Source organism: Anolis sagrei, chromosome 9, assembly GCF_037176765.1.
Source record: "Anolis sagrei isolate rAnoSag1 chromosome 9, rAnoSag1.mat, whole genome shotgun sequence".
Classification (NCBI taxonomy): domain Eukaryota; kingdom Metazoa; phylum Chordata; class Lepidosauria; order Squamata; family Dactyloidae; genus Anolis; species Anolis sagrei.
This window is the reverse complement of record NC_090029.1, coordinates 21,585,744-21,607,706: the sequence shown is the minus strand read 5'-3', so window position 1 is coordinate 21,607,706 and position 21,963 is coordinate 21,585,744. Positions and strand designations below refer to the sequence as shown.

Sequence of the window (21,963 nt, the reverse complement as noted above, 5' to 3'; positions counted from 1 at the left end):
CGGATGCGATCTGTCAGTCTGAACATTGTTGCGTGGTGATGAAGTCAATAGCCTTTCCACAGGTACAGATAAGACCCGGCCTCATGCCAAATAGAACATGATGAATGGCCTTGCTCCCTGGCTCCCTCTTTGATAACCAAGTGTGATGGACCACAGGCAGGCCCTTGGATCAGGTAATGAGGATCCCATCGGTCAGGAGGTGTGAATGCCCACCGTGGAAGTAGACAAGAGGATAGCGAATGAAAAGGGCAGGCGATAAGGGCAGGGGAAGGGTGGGAGAGAAGTACGAACGAATGTGGCATTAGCAGTGCGGGAAGTGCGGACGAAGGCTTCTTGCATGACCTGAACCACCCTTTTGCCTCCTTGAACCTCCCAATCCCCAAACCCTGCTGAACCTGTCATTTTTAAAGTGACATTTTGAGATGAAATATGCCTCAAAATAGGGTTGCTGTGAGTTTTCTGGGCTGTCTGGCCATGTTCCAGAAGCATTCTCTCCTGACGTTTCACCCGCATCTATGGCAGGCATCCTCAGAGGTTATGAGGTCTGTTGGAAACGAGGGGTTATATGTCTCTGGAAAAATATCCAGGATGGGAGAAGGAACTCCTGTCTGTTGGAGGCAACTGTGAATGCTGCCATTGATCACCTTGATTAGCATTGAATAGCTTCAAGGCTTGGCTGCTTCCTGCCTGGGGGAATCCTTTGTTGGGAGGTGACTAGTTGGCCCTGTTGGTTTCTTGTCTGGAATTCCCCTGTTTTGAGTGCTGTTCTTTCTTTACTGTCAAAATTTTGGAGTCTAGTTTCCAACAGACCTCACAACCTCTGAGGATGTCTGCCATAGATGTGGGTGAAATGTCAGGAGAGAATGCTTCTGGAATGTGGCCAGACAGCCCAGAAAACTCACAGCAAGCCAGTGATTTCGGCCAGGAAAGCCTTGGACAACACATTGCCTCAAAATAGCCTCCCCCCACCCCCACCACGCATGACAACAAGTAACTCCTTTCTAAGAAAGAAACCTTCCGCCCTGCTTGAGTAATCTTTGATTTCTCCATTTCTCTTCAACATGACAACAGGAAGTGACACAAGATCACTTCCTGTTGTCATCTTTGGGAGGTCCAGTTCCTGTCTGTGAAATCGAAATGCTTCTCCTTAGATTTGCTCAAAGATGATGCCTTTGGCTGCGTTCTTGTGCCTTTGGCCCCAGCGTCCAGCCTCCTCTCTCTCCAGAATAGACCTTCGAATCTAATAGCATTCCGGCTGGAAGGCGCTCCCGGCCTGAGAGAGTGAGGAAGCCGTCGCGCACACATGAGCCCTCAGCTGATGCCATTCCTGGTGACTGAGAGGAAGAGACAGCCCACGGGGATGGGATCAGATTGGAACCTGAACCTTTCCCGGTCCCAGTTGTAACACGCTTAGCCATCGCACGACAGGAGCCTTCAAGTCGCCTAATCCAATTGCCAAAGTCTCTTCCAGCAACGCATTCCATAATTGCCTTAACAGGGTATTTCCAGAGTTTGGGAAAGGAACTGGTTTGACCTACAGCTGCCAGAACCCCATGGCCCGCACAATCGGGGATCACGGGAGTCGTAGCACAAACAGGGCATTTCCCTCTGCCTTGTTTTAATAGAAAGCGAAGGGTAATGTGGGATGGTGTGCCCCATCGCCAGGGGTAGGATTGTCTTCCTTATAAAAGCTTTCACAGAATCATTGAGTTGGAAGAGACCTGGTGGACCTTCATCCAGTCCAACCCCATTCTGCTAAGAAGCAGGAAAATCACATTTAAAGCACTCCTGACAGATGGCTATCCAGCCTCTGTTTCAAAGCCTCCAAAGGAGGAGCTTCGACCACACTCTGGGGCAGAGAGTTCCACTGCTGAACAGCTTTCACAGTCAGGAAGCTCTTCCTAATGTTCAGGTGGAATCTTCTTTCCTGTAGTTTGAAGCCATGGCTCCTTTGCGTCCTAGTCTCCAAGACAGCAGAACACAAGCCTGCTCCCTCCTCCCTAGGACTTCCTCTCACATATTTATACATGGCCATCATGATGTCTCCTCTGAGTCTTCTCTTCTGCAGGCTAAATATGCCCAGCTCTTTAAGCCGCTCCTCATAGGGCATGTTCTCCAGCCCCTTGATCATTTTAGCCACCCTCCTAAAACAAGGAGGAGCTCTATCAGCCTATTGAAGCATAAGAAGGATAATAATATAGTAATATAAAAGAAAACTTTATTTATATACCGCCCTATCTCCTTGAGAGGTGTCCGGCAGAGGGCAAAGCGTTCAATTGCCGAATGACACAAAAACCATACAAAAGAGAAACATCATAAAAACATAAACATAATCCTATTGAAACAATCACAAACGTTTAAAAGCCACTTTCAGTTTTACTTCATCAGACGGGATTCAGAATTCCAGTGGCCAGAATTACAAAGTGGACCTAGTCGGTGACGAAAGGGTTGGGCCAGGGCCATGAAGTCGAACAGGGCCCACTGTAATTGCATGTAACAACAGAAACATTTGCTGTAATGCAAATCATTTTATCTTAAACGTGCTGCCAGTTCCTTCTCCCCTTCCCTTTTCCTGCCTCCTTTTAGAAGTTTCCTTTCCCAAACCCTACCATTTTGGGGGGTACATACCCCTCTTTGGGGCTGCCCCCCAGGGCACCACTTACATTGCCAGCCCACAGCCAGAGTACAACCCATCACCTCAGTTTCCAGGCATGTAATCATGGAAAGCAGGAGGTGAATTTACCCCCTTTTTCAGTGTTCGGGGGGGGGGGGGGGTGTCTGAAAGCTGAAACCTCTGGCTGCTGTTTATTATCTGTGTCCAGGGCTCCGTCTGATTCCGATTATTCTGTATCAGAGGTGAGGTGGCTGGGGATTGTGGGGAGGGGGAACACAACATTGTGCGTTTGGGCGTGCATACAGAAAAACGAGAATGTGTGCACTGAATCCAAATACAGCTTTGGGCCCTCCGCCTGGGGCCGGTGCGGTGGGAGAGCGGGCGGGGGGACTTGCTGGAAAGTACAGTACAACCGAGTTTGTCTTCAAACGGCAACAAGTCTTATGCCGTGCCCCCGGTCAGTGACCTTTCCCTCTGGAATTCTCCCCTCTGACCCCCAGATCATTAATCCCCACACTGCCAGATGACAGTAATCCATCATGGGCCCTGACAAGCCTTGCGGCCGGCTGTGAAAGGATCTCTCCCTCCCCCCCTCCCTCCCTCCCGCAATGCTCGATGCTCCTTTTCCAGCCTTCCTCTTCCGCAGGGGCTGTGCCACCACCGAGCTGGGCTTCCAATAAATACTGATCGTCTTCCCCTTCCTCCCTGAAAGCCGTGGCGGGAGTGTGCAGGACCCAACAGGCAACCTTTCCACACTTGCCGTGTGGATTTATTTCTGCCAGTCCACCCCTGTGGTCGGCTCTGGAAGGCCTAACACTCCACCAACCTCCCTTTTCACTGCTCTTGAAGCGGTTTCAGAAACAACAACAAAAACTCATGCAAGGTGTGAATCTTTGCAGAGGGCAATCTAAAACTTTATGCGTTTGCACACGTGTCTCACTTCTGCCCCACTTGTAGGATGAAGCCTTCAAAGTGGCAAACAATATCGATTGGAAATTAATGTTTTTATCAAAGCATATGTCATGTGTATGTGTTTGTGTGTGTATATGTGTGTGTGTGTGTGTGTACATATGTATGTATTTGTGTGTGTATATATATGTGTATGTGTGTGTATATATAAAGGTAAAGGTTTCCCTGACATTAAGTCCACCGGAGTTTGGTGGAGGCTCCTTCTTTGGAAGCTTTTAAACAGAGGCTGGATGGCCATTAACTAATTTTAAACACTTACTCAGATTTCCTGCTTCTTGGCAGGTTGTTGGACTGGATGGCCCATGAGGTCTCTTCCAATTCTTTGATTCTATGATTCTACATGTCCGACTGAGGGGTGGTGCTCATTTCCATTTCTAAACCAAAGAATTGGCGTTGTCCGTAGACGCCTCCAAGGTCATGGGGCTGGCATGACTGCATGGAGCACCATTACTTCCAGCATGTTTTCTAACTGCTAGGTTGGCAAAAGCTGGGCCTAACAGCAGGAGCTCACTCCGCTCCTCAGATTCAAGCCACCAGCCTTTCAGTCAGCAAGCTCAGCAGCACAGCGGTTTAACCCGCTGCGCCACCAGGAAGGGGGCCCATATATGTTGTTAGTTTCTTCCAAATCTTCATGACCTGGGCCTCTGTGTGTGTATATACATATGCCCCCCCCCTCTATATATAAATAACACACACACACGATAAACAACAGCTATAGCAGAAATGGTAAAATAATGAAAATAAAATCAAGGACCCAGTGAAAACTTGGGCAAGTGATATAGTCATCCATCTACACCAGGGTTTGACTTTTGTGATCTGATTGTTAATGGATTTAATTTTAAAATGTTCCCTCTAGAAATGTCTAGGTCAGGGGTCCTCAAACTAAGGCCCCGAGGCCAGATACAACCCTCCAAGGTCATTTAGCCTGCCCTCACTAAGGGTCAACCTAAGTCTGAAATTACTTGAAAACACACAACAACAACAGCAATCCTATCTCATCAGCCAAAAGCAGACCCATACTTCCCATTGAAATACTAATAAGTTTATATTTGTTAAAATTGTTCTTCATTTTAATTATTGTATCATTTTAAAGTGTTTTTGCACTACAAATAAGATATGTGAAGTGTGCATAGGAATTCATTCATGTTTTTTTCAAATTATAATCTGGCTCTCCAACAGTTTGAGGGACTGTGACCTGGCCCTCTGTGTAAAAAGTTTGAGGACCTTGGTCTAGGTCCTCCAGTCTGACTCCATGGTCAGCTCCTAGTGGAAGTTGGCATAGCGTTGTGCTGGAAGATCTTGAAATTCCTAGAAAAGTGTTCTCTCAGATGAATATTAGCAATGTATTGTCGAAGGCTTTCTTTGTCCCACCCTTGTCATTATTCCACAGATATATAAACCCATTTTCCTAGTTCCAACAGACCTCACTACCTCTGAGGATGCTTGCCATAGATGCAGGCGAAACGTCAGGAGAGAATGCCTCTAGAACATGGCCATACAGCCTGAAAAAACCTACAACAACCCAATATTAGCAATGTCTTTATGTGTGGTTTTTCAGTTTTGCGTGGGTCCTGTGCCCCTAACCCCACCAGATGGGGAGGGACGAGGGTGCTTCTCAATATTGCACCCAGTCTCCCTGTTTGGGCGACAAGAAGAGAAAGCTGCTGCCCATCCTCTTTACTTGAACATAATGGGACTTAAATGTGCAAAGCTTCGGGGCCATAAAACCAAAGTCGTTTGTGGGAGAAGGGCAGCATTTAGACACAAGCAATCAGTAGGAGGGTGTTTTATTTTCGAAAGGAGAACCGAAATTCTCAGCGTGCCGCTTCCTTTGCTAAGGGCGTGTAAAACCTCACCATGCGGAGGTCCTGAGTGTAAATGGCCCCTCTCCTTGATTGGGTTTGGAGACTTCAAAGGCGCCGGGGGACATTATGAGCAAGCCGGATCCGGCTGTGAAGTTTGGAAAGAATAAACACAGGGCAAGTGAAATACCTCTTGATTGGACCGGCTCCTCTTCTTGAAAAACTGCGACTTGAGCGAGAAAAGTATGGGGCGCTCCTTGGGAAGAGGGGTCTAGTGCAAGCAAAGAGCCAAAGGATGTTTGGCCTCGTTTAGTCTCTTAATCTAAAGGGAGGAAAATATTTTGGAGTCAGTGGTGTTTGTAGCATATTCGAGTCTGTAGAGGTGAACTTCTTTATATTTTGCACAATAGAGATTTTTTACTTCCTCAGAGTTTTAGCCTTTAGTGCCCCACAGAGTTTTAGTTTTTTTTCTAATAGCCATCCTTTGACCATTTTGCTCATATTTTGACTTTTATCAACCTGGAAAGAAGTGACGAGTGGAGTGCCATGATTTAGATGAAGGGTGAGAAGGCATGAACATCAAGTTTGCAGATGGGACCAAATTGGGAGGGATAGCTAATACCCCAGAAGACAGGAGCAGAATTGAAAACTGTCTTAAACAGATGAGAGAGATGATGGGCCAAAACTAACGAAATGAAATCCAAAAGGAACAAATGCAAGAGACTCCACTTAGGCAGAAAAAGTGAAACGCAAAGAGACAGAATGGGAGACAATGAGGCCTGGCTTCAGAGCAGGACGTGGGAAAAAGATCTTGAAGTCCTTGTGGGGAGGAAGGTGCCAACAATGTCATGCAGGTGAGCCAACAAGGTGCTGCGGCACCTAAAAAACCCAGTGGGATTTTGGCCTGCATAAATAGGAGTCTAGTGTCTAGATCCAGGGAAGTCCTCCCCATCTGTGCAATTGACAGGAGTGAGAGCAGGGCCTCCCACACCTGGAAACACACTCTGTCCAATTCTGGGCATTGCAAATATATTGATAAGCTGGAATGTGTTGAGAGAAGCGTGACTCAAATGATCAAGGGTCTGGAGAACAAGCCCTATGAGGAGCAGCTTAAAGATCTGGGCATGTTTAGCCTGAAGAAGAGAGGGCTGAGAGGAGACATGATGAGAGCCTTGTATAAATATGTGAGGGGAAGTCATAGGAAGGAGAGAGCAAGCTTATTTTCTGCTGCCCTGGAGACTAGGACGCAATGGAACAATGGCTTCAAACTACAGAAAAGGAGATTCCACCGGAACATGAGGAAGAGCTTCCTAATTGTAAGGAGAGAGTGTTCAGTAGTGGAACTCTCTGCTCCGGAGGGAGTGTGGTGGAGGCTCCTTCTTTGGAGGCTTTTAAACAGAGGCTGGATGGCCATCTGTTGGGGGTGCTTTGAATGTGATTTTCCTGCTTCTTGGCAGAATGGGGTTGGACTGGATGACCCATGAGGTCTCTTCCAACTCTAGGACTCTGTGATTCCATGAGAATGTGTATTTTAAATTTGTCATATGTGTAATGGAAACTAGAGTTGTTGGTACCTTAGAAACCATCAACTATAATCTTTGTGAAGAAGAAAGTTCTTTCTTCTTTTACTTTTGTATGGCAAACTCAGGTTTGTCTTCAACTTTGGACCAATTCTGAAGGGCGATGCTGTGAGGGGAAGCCTTCCTTGAGCCGTTCCTCCTTCTGTTTCTCTTCCTTCTTGCCCAAGAAGATGAGGCTCAGACTGTTTCCTGTTGTGCAAAGTTAACCACGATCTGTTTACTGTTTGTTTACTGTTAATTTCCACAATGTCTGCCCAATACAGTTCCTATTCCCAGGGGAGCTTGCAAAGGTACACCCCTCCCCAGATACAGATATTGAGAAGCAAAGGATCATGGAGTGAGAGGAAATCTCCCCAGACGATTCATAACAGTAGCAAAATGACAGTGATGAAGTAGCAACAAAAATAATTTTACGGTTGGGGGTCACCACAACACGAGGAACTGGATTAAGGGGTTGCGGCATTCAGAAGGTCGAGAACCCCTGTTCTAAGAGCAGCTTCCAGTGGAAGATGACTGTAGGGACACGCTGTAAGGCCTAGACATTCTTTCCGGTTAAAAAAAAAAAGACCTGGATTTTTTTTACCAGAAAGGAATTCCATACCTCTGAACAAACCTCTGAGGATGTTTGCCACAGAAGGAGGCAAAACGCCAGGAGAGAATGTTACTGGGCCATGGCCATGCAGTCCAAAAAACACAACAACCTAGTGATTGTGGTCACGGAAGCCTTTGAGAACACACTGAAATTCTTTATGATTTTCACTTTCATGGAGATGCCGTGCTCCGAACTCCGGTGAATGTGGAGAGCTGAGGGTCCCACTGGCCTGTCTTTCTGTCTCTTTCCTTTCTTCATGCCTTCTGAAGCCATTTTACCATAGCTTCCAGCTACAATGCACAGAAGGACTCTATAAATTGGCCTTTCTTACAGTCTCTCCCCCCGCCCCTCTCTCTTTTTGCTGAGAAACTTTATGCGCGGCCTCCCCTTTCACTCTCTTCCTGGCCCATCTGGTCTCCGGATCAAGCTTGCTTGGTAATAAGTTAATACCATTCTCCAAATTGGATTGGGGAAGAGTGGGCGGGTCGTGAGCCTCAGAGGCAGCCTCCGGGAGCAGAAAAGGGCCTTGACTGGAGGCAAGAGCTGTCACATTCCAGGCTTTAATCTTCACTTATTTCTTATTTTTTTCATGCTCCCAGCACTCTCTCACTTCCTCCGTTCACGGGGAGCAGTGAACGCGCAAGATGGCACCTGTCAGCGGACAGAGACTTTCACGTACAAATATTTAAACAGATTGGCTTTGGCTTTTGCGAAAGCAAGAGTCGGCCAGAGTGGCTGCGCTCTCCACCGGCAGATACGGAAAACTTCCCAAGTGATGGATACAGGATGTGGCGCTCAGCTGTTGACGCCACAGCGGTGTGGGAGCCACATTGTGCCCCGTCCCAGGGTCTCGGGATCAGATGTTGCCATAAAACCTGAAACTGGGACAGGTTATGGGGTGCGGAGGCCAAGAAGGGGATTGTAAAGCCATTAAACACAGGGCCTGAGTTCTTCTTTGTTCTCACAGCTGGTTCTCTTGTTGTGTTTTCCCAACAAATGGGAAAACTGGACCAAAAAAGTGCTTTCTTCAAGGGGCTCCCTAAAGCCCTACATCCTCTCCGATCTTGAAGACTGCCTACCTTAAAATATACTAGGTTTGTGTTGTTGAAGGCTTTTGTGGCCGGAATCACTGCGTTGCTGGGCTGTCTGGCCCTGTTACAGAAGCATTCTCTCCTGGCGTTTCCCCTGCATTGATGGCAGGCATCCTCAGACAACCTCTGAGGATGCCTGCCGTGGATGCAGGCAAAACGTCAGGAGAGAATGTTTCTGGAACACGGCAATACAGCCCGGAAAACTCACAGCAACCCTGCCATACTTCTGCAAAAGGAATAAATGTAAATGCGATGAAAAGGATATTACTTTAGCATCACATAAGGTCTGAGAGAATGCTTTATATTTAAAAAATAGGGAGCAAAAACCAGAGAATTTTAGAATAAAATAACCTTTGGCAATTGAAACAATCAGAAACATCCTCTGCCCGCCACCCCAAGCAAGGGTGCCTTGCTTTCCATGGGATTTATCCAAGACGTCCTTTACGCTGATGAGTGTTTGTTGATTAGATTTGTAGCTGACACCCTTTCCTCTCTCTGCGTGTGAAATTTGATCAATAGGGACTCTTTGTATCCTGAGAAGTGCGGCAGCAAGAGAGGGAAATGGTGGGGACGGCTTTCTGCAAGCGGAGGCTGAGCATGATTTACAGGAAATCTCTTCTATGCGCAGCATCAATCACGTTGGCTTGCTGGGGGGGGGGGCAGGGGGGAGGCTCTCCCTTTCCTGTCAACACTGGCCCTCGTATGATGCACCCTCTGTGGCATTTCCTTACTTTATGTGCTTTGAAAGATTTCAGTGGTTTGATATGTTTAGACACAACACTCTGAAGCAATAAATCAATTTAATGTGTCATTATCTGAAGAGAGGATTTCGTGAGGAGGCTTTGCCCATGAAGTTTTTCTCCATCTGTCCGTCCTCCGCTCCATCCCCAATTCCTTGCACAGTTGCTCTTACAATCAAACTGATATCCACTCCATTGTGATGCGCATTCCTCAGAATTATCCTCAAAATACAATTGCTGGGCAAGATGGCCAGTTGGTCTGATCTTCTCTTCTCTCTCCCACCGTCCATCTGCTATACGTACTATTAATGGATTAGCAATAGCTGCTGCTTAGGTAGATTCGTGAAGCTATCCCGGCTTAGAGTGACAACCAAGCAATGGTTCACTATCCCTTATTAGTCTCTTCTGCACAGAAATCAGATCTGATCAATGGTTGTCAAATTCACTATAAGACCTTGAATGGATTCTTCGGCAATGGCTGTCTCAGAACATTGCTAAGGTGACTTGTGGATTGCGGCTCCCACGTTCCCGAGAACGGTCATCGGCTGAAAGGATTTGTGGCCAGGTTTTCCAACAACAACTCTGGGCATTGCAAGGATAAGAAGCAGAAGTCCCCACCCTCGTGTTATGTGTTTTCTAAGCAAGAAGAAGGCATCTCTTCCTCGAACAACAATCGCATTTCACTACAGCACATGATCCCCAAAACAGAAAGCAAGGATATTTATATATGAGATCCAAAGTGATGAACTGAAAGGTTGTGGTTTTCATTGAGTTGGAAGAGACCTTGTGGGCCATCCAGTCCAACCCCCTCTCAAGAAGCAGGAAAATCACATTCAAAGCGCCCCCGGCAGATGGTCTCTTTCAATTGGTCTCTTTCAATTGGTCTAATTGGTCTGTTGTTTAAAGCAGCCTTTCTCAACCTGGGGGTCAGGACCCCTGGGGGGGGGGTCATGAGGGGGTTTCAAAGGGGTTGCCAAAGACCGTCAGGAAACACATATTTCTGATGGTCTAGGGAACCCCTTTGGCAAGGAAGGCTAAAGATCTCTCCGTCTGTCCTTCTCTTCCGTTTTGGAACCAGAAAGTGAATCCTCCCACCAAAAGCCCTCCTCCGCTGGGATTGGCTGGCAAGGGGAGAGCTGTTCCTGAGACTCCGAGTGGGGAGGGGAGAACAGGTGTGTTCAGCACATAGCATGGTGCGCATGTGCGGACGAGAGAGAGCATATGAGGCTGGAGGGAGACTCACGTCAGCGAGTCGCTTCAAGACAGGAAGAAAGCGCCCGCGTGACAAGGGACTGAGAGTGGCCCAGAAGCATCAGGAGGAGAAGCAGCTTAGGCAATTTGCTATTTATTAGGAAAAAAATCAGTCTTTCCTTTTGTTTGTTTTTTAATTAATGCTCCTATTAAATAATGCATTACGATATGGGTGAACTACAACTCCCAAAATCATGGTCAGTCCTCCCCAAATCCCACCAGTGTTCACAGTTGGCCATATTGAGTATTCGTGCCAAGTTTGGTCCAGATCCATCATTGTTTGAGCTCATAGTGCTCTCTAGGTGAATGCAACTCCCAAACTCAAGGTCAATGCCCACCAAACCCTTCCAGCATTTTCTCTTGTCCATGGGAGTTCTATGTATCAAGTTTGGTTCAGTTCCATCGTTGGTGGAGTTCAGAATGGTCCTTGATTGTAGGTGAACTATAAATCCCAGCAGCTACAACTCCCAAATGACAAAATCAATCCCCCTCCCCCCAAACCCACCAGTATCCAAATTTGGGCGTATCAGGTATTTGTGCCAAATTTGGTCCAGTGAATGAAAAAACGTCCTGCAGATCTGATATTTACATTATGATTCCTATCAGTAGCAAAAGTAGAGTTCTGAAGTAGCAACGGAAATAATTTTTATGGTTGGGGGTCAACACAACAGGAGGAACTGTATTAAGGGGTTGCGGCATGGGGAAGGCTGAGAGCCATTGGCTTATAGGTATTGAATGTCACTCTTTGTTTATTTATAAAGTGTGGCAGTCTATTGATTTGTCCTGCCTGTGGCCACCTCTGAATCTTCCCGAGACGGACTATAAATGTGAAGGCACACAGGATTGCTGAGAAAGGCATTCTTGTGGGCCACAGGTGTGTATGCATCGCAAACTGATACTTCTCTCCGTTTCCTGCATTTATGAAAATCTCTACCACATAGATATCCTGTCAAACTATTTTCTTCAGCCCTTCCTTTGAAGGAAGCTAAATACACTTGTCACAGATGTGCAAACTAACTGTTAGTATGAGAGCAATCCTGCACATGCTGCGTGTGTGTGTGTAATTTTACTTTTTATTTCAGCCAGAAATAAATAAAATATTTATAGCTGCCGGGCATAAGTTTCTGGTCCATCTGGATAAAGATAGAAAAATGCAGTTAATTAGTAAAATAAATGAGACAAGGAGCGGATTAATTCTGTCTCACACAGATTGCGTTTTATTATCAAGGTTTTTTTATCTTCATTTATTATGGTAATATGGGAATTCTGTCACGGTGATTCATCTGGAGGTTGTTGTTTGGTTTCTGCCACGTTCAGAGAGATAGAAAGAATTTGTATTAAACATGCAAACCAGATATAGATTTCAGGGTTTTTTCTTGTTTCTTTTATTATTTTAATTTCAGGCTCATTGTGTGTGGGAAAAGTTGCCCATTGCTGTTGCAATGGCAAACAGGAAGTTGCTCTTTCCTTCCTTTGTTGGGCTGTGGTTTTCCTAAAAGAGAGCATTAAACTGTCTTCAGGAATGCACAGAAATCTTGCGCAGATCAAAGCCATTTGTGTTGGACAATTTGAGTTGCAGGACTTAATGGGGCCAGCTGGGAGTTAGGGAGCCGTGAGTTCCTAATATTTCCCTTCTTCCCCCGCCACCATGTCTTTTTTGCATTTTATACATATCAGAGTGAAGAAAAACAAAGTTATATGCACACCCTAGTCTTGGTCAGCAATAGAAGTACTCTGAGCGTGTGCAAATTCTGCAGGAGTCAGATCAAGTGTGGGAAGTGGTCTCATTTGCTTGTAAAAATGGCAGCACCCTGTTATAAAAGAGCTTCAAAAGTAAAGTGGGGGAGGGGAGAGAGAGAGAGAGAGAGAGAGAGAGAGAGAGAAGGTGCTTTGATGGCTACCCCAGAAGACAGGAGCAGAATTGAAAACGATCTTCACAGATGAGAGAGATGATGGGCCAAAATCAACACAACGAAGTTCAGCAGGGGGAAATGCAAGATGCTCCACTTAGGCAGAAAAAAGGAAATGCAAAGACACAGAATGGAGGGTGGCAATGCCTGGCTCGACAGCAAGACGTGTGGAAAAGATCTTGGAGTGAGTCCTCGTGAGGAGAAAGGGGGACATGAGCAAACCATGTGGTGTGGCAGCAAAAAAAGCCAATGGGATTTTGGCCTGCATCAATAGGAGCCTAGTGTCTAGATCCAGGGAAGTAATGCTCCCCATGCTCTAATCTGCCTTGTTCAGAACACACTGTGTCCAATTCTGGGCACCACAATTGAAGGGAGATGTTGACAAGCTGGAATGTGTCCAGAGGAGGGCGACTCAAAATGATTAGGAGCGTGGAGAACAAGCCCTATGAGGAGCAGCTTAAAGAGCTGGGCATGTTTAACCTGCAGAAGAGAAAACTGAGAGGAGACATGATAGCCATGGATAAATATGTGAGGGGAAGTTACAGGGAGGATGGAGCAAGTTTGATTTCTTCTGCCCTGGAGACTAGGACGCAATGGAACAATGGCTTCAAAATACAGGAAAGGAGATTCCACCTGAACATGAAGAACTTCCTGACTGTGAGAGCTGTTCGGCAGTGGAACTCTCTGCCCCGGAGTATGGTGGAGGCTCCTTTTTTGGAGGCTTTTAAATAGAGGCTGGATGACCATCTGTCGGGGGTGCTTTGAATACGATTGTCCTGCTTCTTGGCAAAATGGGGTTGGACTGGATGATGGCCAACTCTATGAGTCTGGATGATGGCCCACGAGGTCTCTTCCAACTCTATGGGTCTATGAAATGAAGTTCCTTTATTTGATGAGGATTTTTTGGAAGGATGAGGTTGGCTTCCCTGAGAGAACATGCATATCAGGAGGAGGACATTGATGTTTGTCACTAAAGTGTTTTTTCTAAGAGACTTTTCCCTCCTTTGAGGGAATGTTCCCTTCCATAGAATAGATAGACCAAAGATGGCAATGTGTATGGTTATGTGTTCAGTGCCACTAGCATATATGTTCCTTTGGAGCACTGTCTCAAGCGAATAAAAATTTACTAGCCAGAGGAGTTTATCTAAAATTTGAATAGGAAGAAAAATGAGTAGTTCAATTCAAGAGTTGTGTGAAGAACATTCCTACCATATTAGGTTTGAAATTAAGAGGGGAATGTATATGAAGGAAGGGGTTGAGTGAGAGGCTTCATGGGAAATGTGAGCCTTTGAGAGAGGCTTGGGGGGGAGAGAGGAATGGCAACGTGTTTTGGGAGAGGGCTTCATGCTCAAGATCTGGCCACAATCTCAGAGCTTCTTCTCGCTTGCCTTCCTCTCCGCCCTTCGCTGCTATCTCGTCTCCTTCTGCAGGAACGCCCATCAACCGCATCCCCATCATGGCGAAGCAGATCCTCGACCTCTACATGCTCTACAAGCTGGTGACGGAGAAAGGAGGTCTGGTGGAAATCATCAACAAGAAGATCTGGAGGGAGATCACCAAAGGCCTTAACCTACCCACCTCGATCACCAGTGCTGCATTTACGCTTCGCACCCAGTAAGTCCTGAGGCTTCCACAAATCAATGTGCATTTCTCAGGGTGCGGCACGATACAACCAGGACCGTGGTTCCCAACCTTTTTGGACCAGGGACCTCTCTCCAACATTCGTACCAAAAGGGTAACAAATCAGTTTTTGGTCAACTTTAGATTCAGTCTGGTTATTTGGGGTGCCGATTCAGAAAACTGCATTGGATAGACCATATCAGCTCTAGTTTCTGATTCAGAACATATGCCATCCAGTAGTCACCATCTGCTTGCCCACAGAAAACCATAGTGTGTTTAATCATCTAGAGCTGATGTGGTCTATCCAATGCTATGCTTTTATGTTATTGCGGGCATCGAATTGTGCCATTTGTAAGCCTCCCTGAGTCACCCTCAGGCTGAGAATGGCGGTATATAAATATGGTAAATAAATAAATGCCATTTTCTGAATCAGCACCACTATAACCCCCAGAACAGGCCTAAAAATGAAGACAGCAAGAAAAAAATTATTTTGTTTGAGCTGTGTTCTTATCCATAGTAGTAACGGTGAAGCTACGGACCATATTTTTGTTCTTGCGAACCACTGGTGGTCCACGGACCACAGGTTGGGAACCACTGAATTAGAAAGATGAGGAATAAGCATTGCTGGGCCCATAATAACAAGAATATAAAATGGAGTTTGAGCACTGGTTTCTAAACCACGGTTTGTGCCAGCTGATGTTGAGTTTGCACTTAGCTGAGTTTGCATTTCGTGCCCTTTCTCTGGATCAGGAAAGGATTGCCCCATGGAGATAGATAAAGCTAAACGCAATTTTAAAGAGGGGGCTCTTGACCAGTGCTGCTCCTCGTGGTTGGCCCTGGACATCTTAAAATGTGATGATATATTTTCTAAATTGAGTTTGTTTCCTGGCTAGGGTTATTGCATGGTCCTTATAGCATTCTTATTATATTCCGTTGTCAGTTCATGTCAGCGTTCCCGACTGTTTGTTTTGCTCCGCTTCCTTTCAGGTATATGAAGTACCTCTATGCCTATGAATGTGAGAAGAAGTCCTTAAGTTCTCCGGCCGAGCTGCAGGCCGCCATTGATGGCAACCGGCGGGAGGGCCGGCGGCCCAGCTACAGTTCTTCCTTGTTCAGCTACTCCCCGGCGGCCCCGGGGCCTCCCTCACTCCTGTGTCCTCCAAAGATCCGCTTCCCTATCGTCAGCTTGGCCACGGGCAGTGGGACCAGCAGCCCTCACCTGTCCACAGCAGGCGCTCTCAGGAAAGGTTGGTCTTCGGTTGGCTCTGACAGTTGGGACGCAATTGCTGGGTGCACCATCTACCCACAAAGGTCACCTAGACTGCCAGAAAGGCCTAGTGCTCCAGCAGTTTTCTGAATTCCAGTCACTATGTTATTAAATGATGTTGTGAAGCTTGCCTCATAGTTGTGAAATTGCAGAGGGGAGTCGCTCTCCAGCCATCAAGTCCCTTTAATTGTAGATCCAAGTGAAGCTTCTTTTTCCCAGCTTGTGCTGTACGTTTTCTTGTGGGCAGGCCAGCGGCACATTAATAACACTATGGAACAAAGTTTGAAACAGAAATCTGTTCCTGGTTTGAAAGAGTGTTATTTCCTAATTAATAAATACAGAAGGTTCAATGTTTTTGAATATTTACATAAAACTGTAATTTAAGACTGTCCAACTCTGATGAAACCATTATTCTAACCTTCTTCAGTGTCAGTGTGCTAACTTATCCTTCCAATAGTAATAGAGTAAAATAATAAATGTAATTAAAAGAATAATAATAGTGTAAAATAATGGAAATATAATAATAATAATAATAATAATAATAATAATAATAATAGTAAAATAATAAATATAATAAAAATAATAATAGAGTAAAATAATAAAGTTCTGGGGAGGCCCTGCTCTCGACCCCGCCTCTATCACAAGTGAGATTGGCGGGGACGAGGAGCAGGGCCTTCTCAGTGGTGGCCCCTCACCTGTGGAATTACTCCCCGGGGAAATTAGATCAGCAACATCCCTCCTTTCCTTTAGAAAAAAAATTGAAAACTTGGATTTCGGACCAGGCATTTGGACATTCTGGCAGCTAAAGAAAGGACTTGATGATGGACAGGAATTGACTAAACGGAATGGAATTATGGAACTCTGAACGCTGAACATGAGATTAGTTTTATTGTTTGTGTTATGTACTGATTGTTTTAACTTGCTAATTGTTTTAAATGCTGTTTTATATGTATGTATATCTTGTATAGGCATCAAATCGTGCCTTTTTGTAAGCCGCCCTGAGTCCCCCTCTGGGGGTTGAGAAGGGCGGGGTAGAAGTACCATAAATAAATAAATAAATAAATAAATAAATAAATAAAATAAAATAAAATAAAATAAAATAAAATAAAATAAAATAAAATAATGGAAATGTAATAATAACAGTAATAATAGAGTAAAATAATGGAAATGTAATAATAATAATAATAATAATAATAATAATAATAGAGTAGAATAATGGAAATGTAATAATAACAGTAATAATAGAGTAAAATAATGAAAATGTAATAATAACTATAATAATAGAGTATAAATGTAATAATAACAATAATAAATAGAGAAAAATAATAAAAGTAATAATAATAAATAGAGAAAAATAATGAAAACGTAGTAGCAGTAGTAGCAGTAATAATAATAATAAATAGAGTAAAAATAAGTGTAATAAAATGATAATTAATAACAGAGTGAAATAATAAATAACATTGACTCAAGTATAGGCTTTCTCAGCCTAAAAAGGGGGCCAAAAATTCAGCTTATATTCGAGTATATATGGTAGTTGTTCTACTCCAGGAACTTCTTTTTGTGGCTACCACAAACTATATTGAATTGGGTTGTTGTAGGTTTTTTTGGACTGTATGGCCATGTTCCAGAAGCATTCTCTCCTGACATTTCGCCTGCATCTATGGCCGGCATCCTGAGAGGTTTTGAGGTCTGTGAGGTATCTTGAATTGGTTGAGGCTTTATGAGATACTCATTGAAATACTAGAGCAAAATGTGCTGCAGGATGTCCCGCAAACACAACTTTTTGGCAGTTTAATAAACTTTTCCATGTTTTTATGATAGAACGCATTAGGAAATGACATTTATAACTCAGGGGAAAATCGTGTTCCATAGCGTTATTATTTATGCCTCTCCTTAGACATGGGATGCTAGACGACTGGAATGCTTCAGCAGAGCTCTTCTTTCAGTCTTCCTCTCTCGGGCTCTGGGCTTCTTTCTCTCAAGATCTCTTTGTTGGTCAGTCAGGACTTGCTGGGCCATCAGCACAAGTCGTAAAGGAGAAAGCAGAGAGCTCAAGTATTCTTACTTGGCAGCAACCCTTGGAGTTTGTGTGTTCCTTTCAATGCCAGGTTGCCCGCTGAGGGGCAGCCCCTCTCTGTGTTCGGAAGGCGAGGTGCCTGAGCTGCCTTCTCGCTTTTCTAGGCGATGGCGTCCCCCTGACTGTTTCCACGCCAAACCGTATTGCCATGCCTGTGACTCTGGCGAATCAGCAGGCCACCGTCGCAGCTGCTGCTGCTGCTGCCGCCGCCAGGACAGCTACCCTGGAGCAGCTGAGGGAGAGGCTGGAGTCGGGAGAACCGGCGGAGAAGGTTGCGCGCATGACCGAGGAGGAGCAGCGGTTTGTCCAGCAGGCGTTCCAGCGCAACCTGTTCAGCATGGCGCGGCAGCTGCCAATGAAGATCAAAATCAATGGCCGAGGTGAGACGATGGTGGGAGGTGTGGGGGCTGCTGCGGCACTTCCCTTCCCGGCTGCGGAGCAGGATGAATTCTCCCTCAGTATCACACTTGTCTTGCTCCTTCTCTGGCTCCGGCACCACAATTCTCTAGAATCCCTTACACAAAGGAGGGGGTTCAGGAGAGGGGTGCAAACAAGAAGTGGCAAACGTAAGCCCTTTGGCCACATTTAGACTCTCAGCTTTCACTTCATTTGCACCTCTGGGGTCGTTGGAGGATTCCTCCCCTTCTCAGCATGCACCTGACCTTTCAGGAAGAAAGAATCCATCTTTTCCTTCCGGTATATTAGTCCTAGGGACATCTTCTGGAAACCAGTCCACTTCAGATGACCGCTATGGTATCTACATATAGTTTGGAGGTCCGCTGTCTCACAGAATGGGGGCTTTGAGTTCCCTTCATTGCCGTATATACTCGAGAACAAGCCGACCCCAATATAAGGCGAGGCACCTAATTTTACAACGCAAGTACAAGCCGAGGGTTGGAAATGTAGCAGCTACTGGTCAATTTCAAAATAAAATAGATACCAATAAAAGTATGTTAATTGAGGCATCAGTAGGTCAATTTTTTTAATTTCTACTGTATTGCAAAGAAAAACTAGCTCTGTAAGTGAAAAAGTAGGGTCAACAAAAACAATATGGTATCAATAATAATAATATGCATTTATTTATTTATTATGTCAGGAGTGAACCAAACAGTTGTATTGTATTAAAGCACGCACACACACACAAAGTTTGCAAGCTTGGCATTCTATTAAATGTCCTTTGACCAGTAGCTGGCCACTTGGAGTGTCTCTGGTGTTGCTCCAAGAAGGCCCTCCCTTGTGCATGTGGCAGGGCTCAGGTTGCATTGCGGCAGGTGGTCTGTGCTTCGCTCTTCTCCACACCCACATTTATTCATTTATTTATTTATTTCTGGCGTTTGCACCCCGTCTCTTCTCTATCCCCAAAAAAGGACTCAGGACGGCTTACATTAGTAACGGTGCAAAACTGCTACATCACAATTACAATAATATATAACACAGTCAAATACAAACAGTCATTAAAACCAATGCATATAGCATTAATTAAAACAATAAAACAAAGTCACAAGGTCATCTGCTGCAACGCCATTCCAGTCAGTGTTCATTATGGTCTGCTGCCCGAAGGCCTGGTCCCAAAACCACAATTTTAATTTTTTTTCTGAAGGCCAGGAGGGATGGAGTCGATCTTATTTCATTTGGGAGTGCACTCCACTTGGTGACCCCATTTCTTAAGGTTGGCTCTGCATCTCGTGGTGCCAGAGCGCAGTATGTTCAGCGCCTTCCAAGTCGCCCAGTCTTCTGTGTGCCCAGGAGGGAGTCTCTCATTTGGTATCAGCCATTGATTGAGGTTCTGGGTTTGAGTCTGCCACTTTTGGACTCTCGCTTGCTGAGGTGTTCCAGCGAGTGTCTCTGTAGATCTTAGAAAACTATTTCTTAATTTAAGTCGTTGACGTACTGGCTGATACCTAAACAGGGGATGAGCTGGAGATGTCACTGCCTTGGTCCTTTCACTACTGATTGCTACTCCCTGGCGGATGTCAGGTGGTGCAATACCAGCTAGACAGTGTAATTTCTCCAGTGATGTAGGGCATAGACATCCTGTGATAATGCGGCATGTCTCATTCAGAGCCACATCCACTGTTTTAGCATATTGATACGTGTTCCACACTGGACATGCTTACTCAGCAGCAGAGTAGCAAAGCACAAGCGCAGATGCCTTCACTGTGTCTGGTTGTGATCCCCAGGTTATGCCAGTCAGCTTTCACATGATATTGTTTCTAGTGCTCACTTTTTGCTTGATAATAATAATAATAATAATAATAATAATAATAATAGAACTTCCTTTGTCTCCCGCCCTATCTCCCCATGGGGACTCAGACTGGCTTCCAACATAGTAACTGGCAAACATTCAATACCTATATCAACAATGCAGAGCTAGATATAGATCTATAATTACATATACTAATTTCACATATGCATTTCCCCCTGAAACATTTGCAAATCCTCTCTATATATGTGCATTTCCCTCCTGCAATATTTGCAACCCTATATATCTATCTTCATATCTATCTATCTAGACATCTCTCTATATAGAGATAATTATATCTATATAGGATTTGCAAAGACTTTCAAACATGCAGGGGGAAATTCATATACAAATTTATATACATATACGCGCACGCACGGATATGTGTGCATATATGTATATGTGTATATATACATATATATATATAGGTATAAGTGTATATATAGGTACCTTTATATATTACTGATATCTATATCTATATAGGATTTGCAGAGACTTGCAAATATGCGAGGGGAACATTCGTATATAAATTTATATACATATACACGCACACACATGTGTGCGTATATGTATATGTGTATATATACATGTATGTATGTATAGGTATAGGTATAAGTGTATATATAGGTACCTGTATGTATTATTGATATCTATATCTATATAGGGTTTGCAGAGACTTGCAAATATGTGAAGGGAACATTCATATATAAATTTTTATATATATATATGCGCACACACAGATATGTGTGCATATATGTATATTTGTATATATACATGTATGTATGTATTTATAGGTATAGGTATAAGTGTATATATAGGTACCTGTATGTATTATTGATATCTATATCTATATAGGATTTGCAGAGACTTGCAAACATGTGAGGGGAGAATTCATAAAAAAATATTGTGTACATATAGATACAGATATACAGGTATTTGGAAATCTCTAGATATCTCGATCTGTATAGGATTTGCAAAGACCTGCAAACATATGAGGGGAAAACTTCAAAAGGAGCAAAATGCACACATAAAGTTAATATAATTAATCTTGTCAATGGAACCATCAGTCTGCTCTGGATTTTTATGTGAGATTTGAAGGTACGATCCCAAATGCTGAACACGGTTCCCTTTGACTCCCCCTTCCCCCAGAGCAGCGGCGTCTTCTCTGTGGGCTCAGTTAAATCGAGTGATTCCTCCCACACGTTTCAAATTGACAAACCAAGATGGAGGACGGCGCAAAACAAAGGTCTTTCAGTTGCAGATTGTCCTCTAAATAACCGGGCTCCAGTTAGCAGGTGGACCAGGCATTCTCCAGCTGGGTCAATGTATTGGGCTTCCTCAATAATAGGGCGGGCACCAACCAGCTCATGTCAGTCTTTTCCTCCCTCTCCAGAGGATAAATCGGATTCGGCATCGACAGCGGCCGCCTTGAATTGGACCCCATCTGGCTTCGGAAGCATTAATATGTCAGTGGAGATCAATGGCACAATCTATGCGGGTGAGAGAGAGGATCTGTTTCTGGAAGTCGGGAGGAGGGTTTGAGGGTGGTGGAATGCTTTGGAAATGCCCTCCTGTGTGCAAAATAGCACATTTGCTGATGTGCTTCCTTTGGCATCTGAGTGGCACAAGCATTGCCCCGGATTTGTTACGGAGTCAGAACTGACTGGCTGCTGAATCGGATTTTATTGATCGACATTTGGCACTTTGTGAATTGGTGCCAACTAGTTTTATCTACTGCGATTCTTAAAATTGTATTATTTTGATTTTATGCTATATGTGTTGACAGGGGTTGTGGTTATAATTTTATGTGACTTGTTTTATACTTATGCACTGTTTTTACCTGCTGCATGTTATATATGCACCCCGGAGTACATATATAATGTTCAGGTTGTTGTAGGTTTTTTCAGGCTATATGGCCATGTTCTAGAGGTATTCTCTCCTGACGTTTCGCCTGCATCTATGGCAAGCATCCTCAGAGGTAGTGAGGATGCTTGCCATAGATGCAGGCGAAACATCTAGAATATGGCCATATAGCCCAAAAAAACCTACAACAATCCAGTGATTCCAGTCATGAAAGCCTTCGACAATACAATGTAATGTTCGTGTGTGGGATTAACATAACTCAAAAATTACTGGGCGAAATGACACCAAATTTGGACACAACATACCTGTCAGGCTAACAAGTGACCATCACTCATAAAAACACTG

General features: G+C 44.6%; 1 protein-coding gene across 3 annotated transcripts in view; it reads left to right on the top strand.

Annotated features, from left to right (window-relative positions):
* Positions 1-21,963, top strand: part of ARID3B (AT-rich interaction domain 3B) — a 61,273-nt gene that overhangs the window by 37,861 nt on the left and 1,449 nt on the right. For all 3 annotated transcript variants that reach the window (XM_060755510.2, XM_060755511.2, XM_060755509.2), the window contains exons 5-8: positions 13,980-14,163; positions 15,157-15,416; positions 17,618-17,893; positions 21,149-21,253. In XM_060755510.2, coding sequence (XP_060611493.2) covers positions 13,980-14,163; positions 15,157-15,416; positions 17,618-17,893; positions 21,149-21,253 — 825 coding nt within the window. The remainder of the gene's footprint in view (positions 1-13,979; positions 14,164-15,156; positions 15,417-17,617; positions 17,894-21,148; positions 21,254-21,963) is intronic.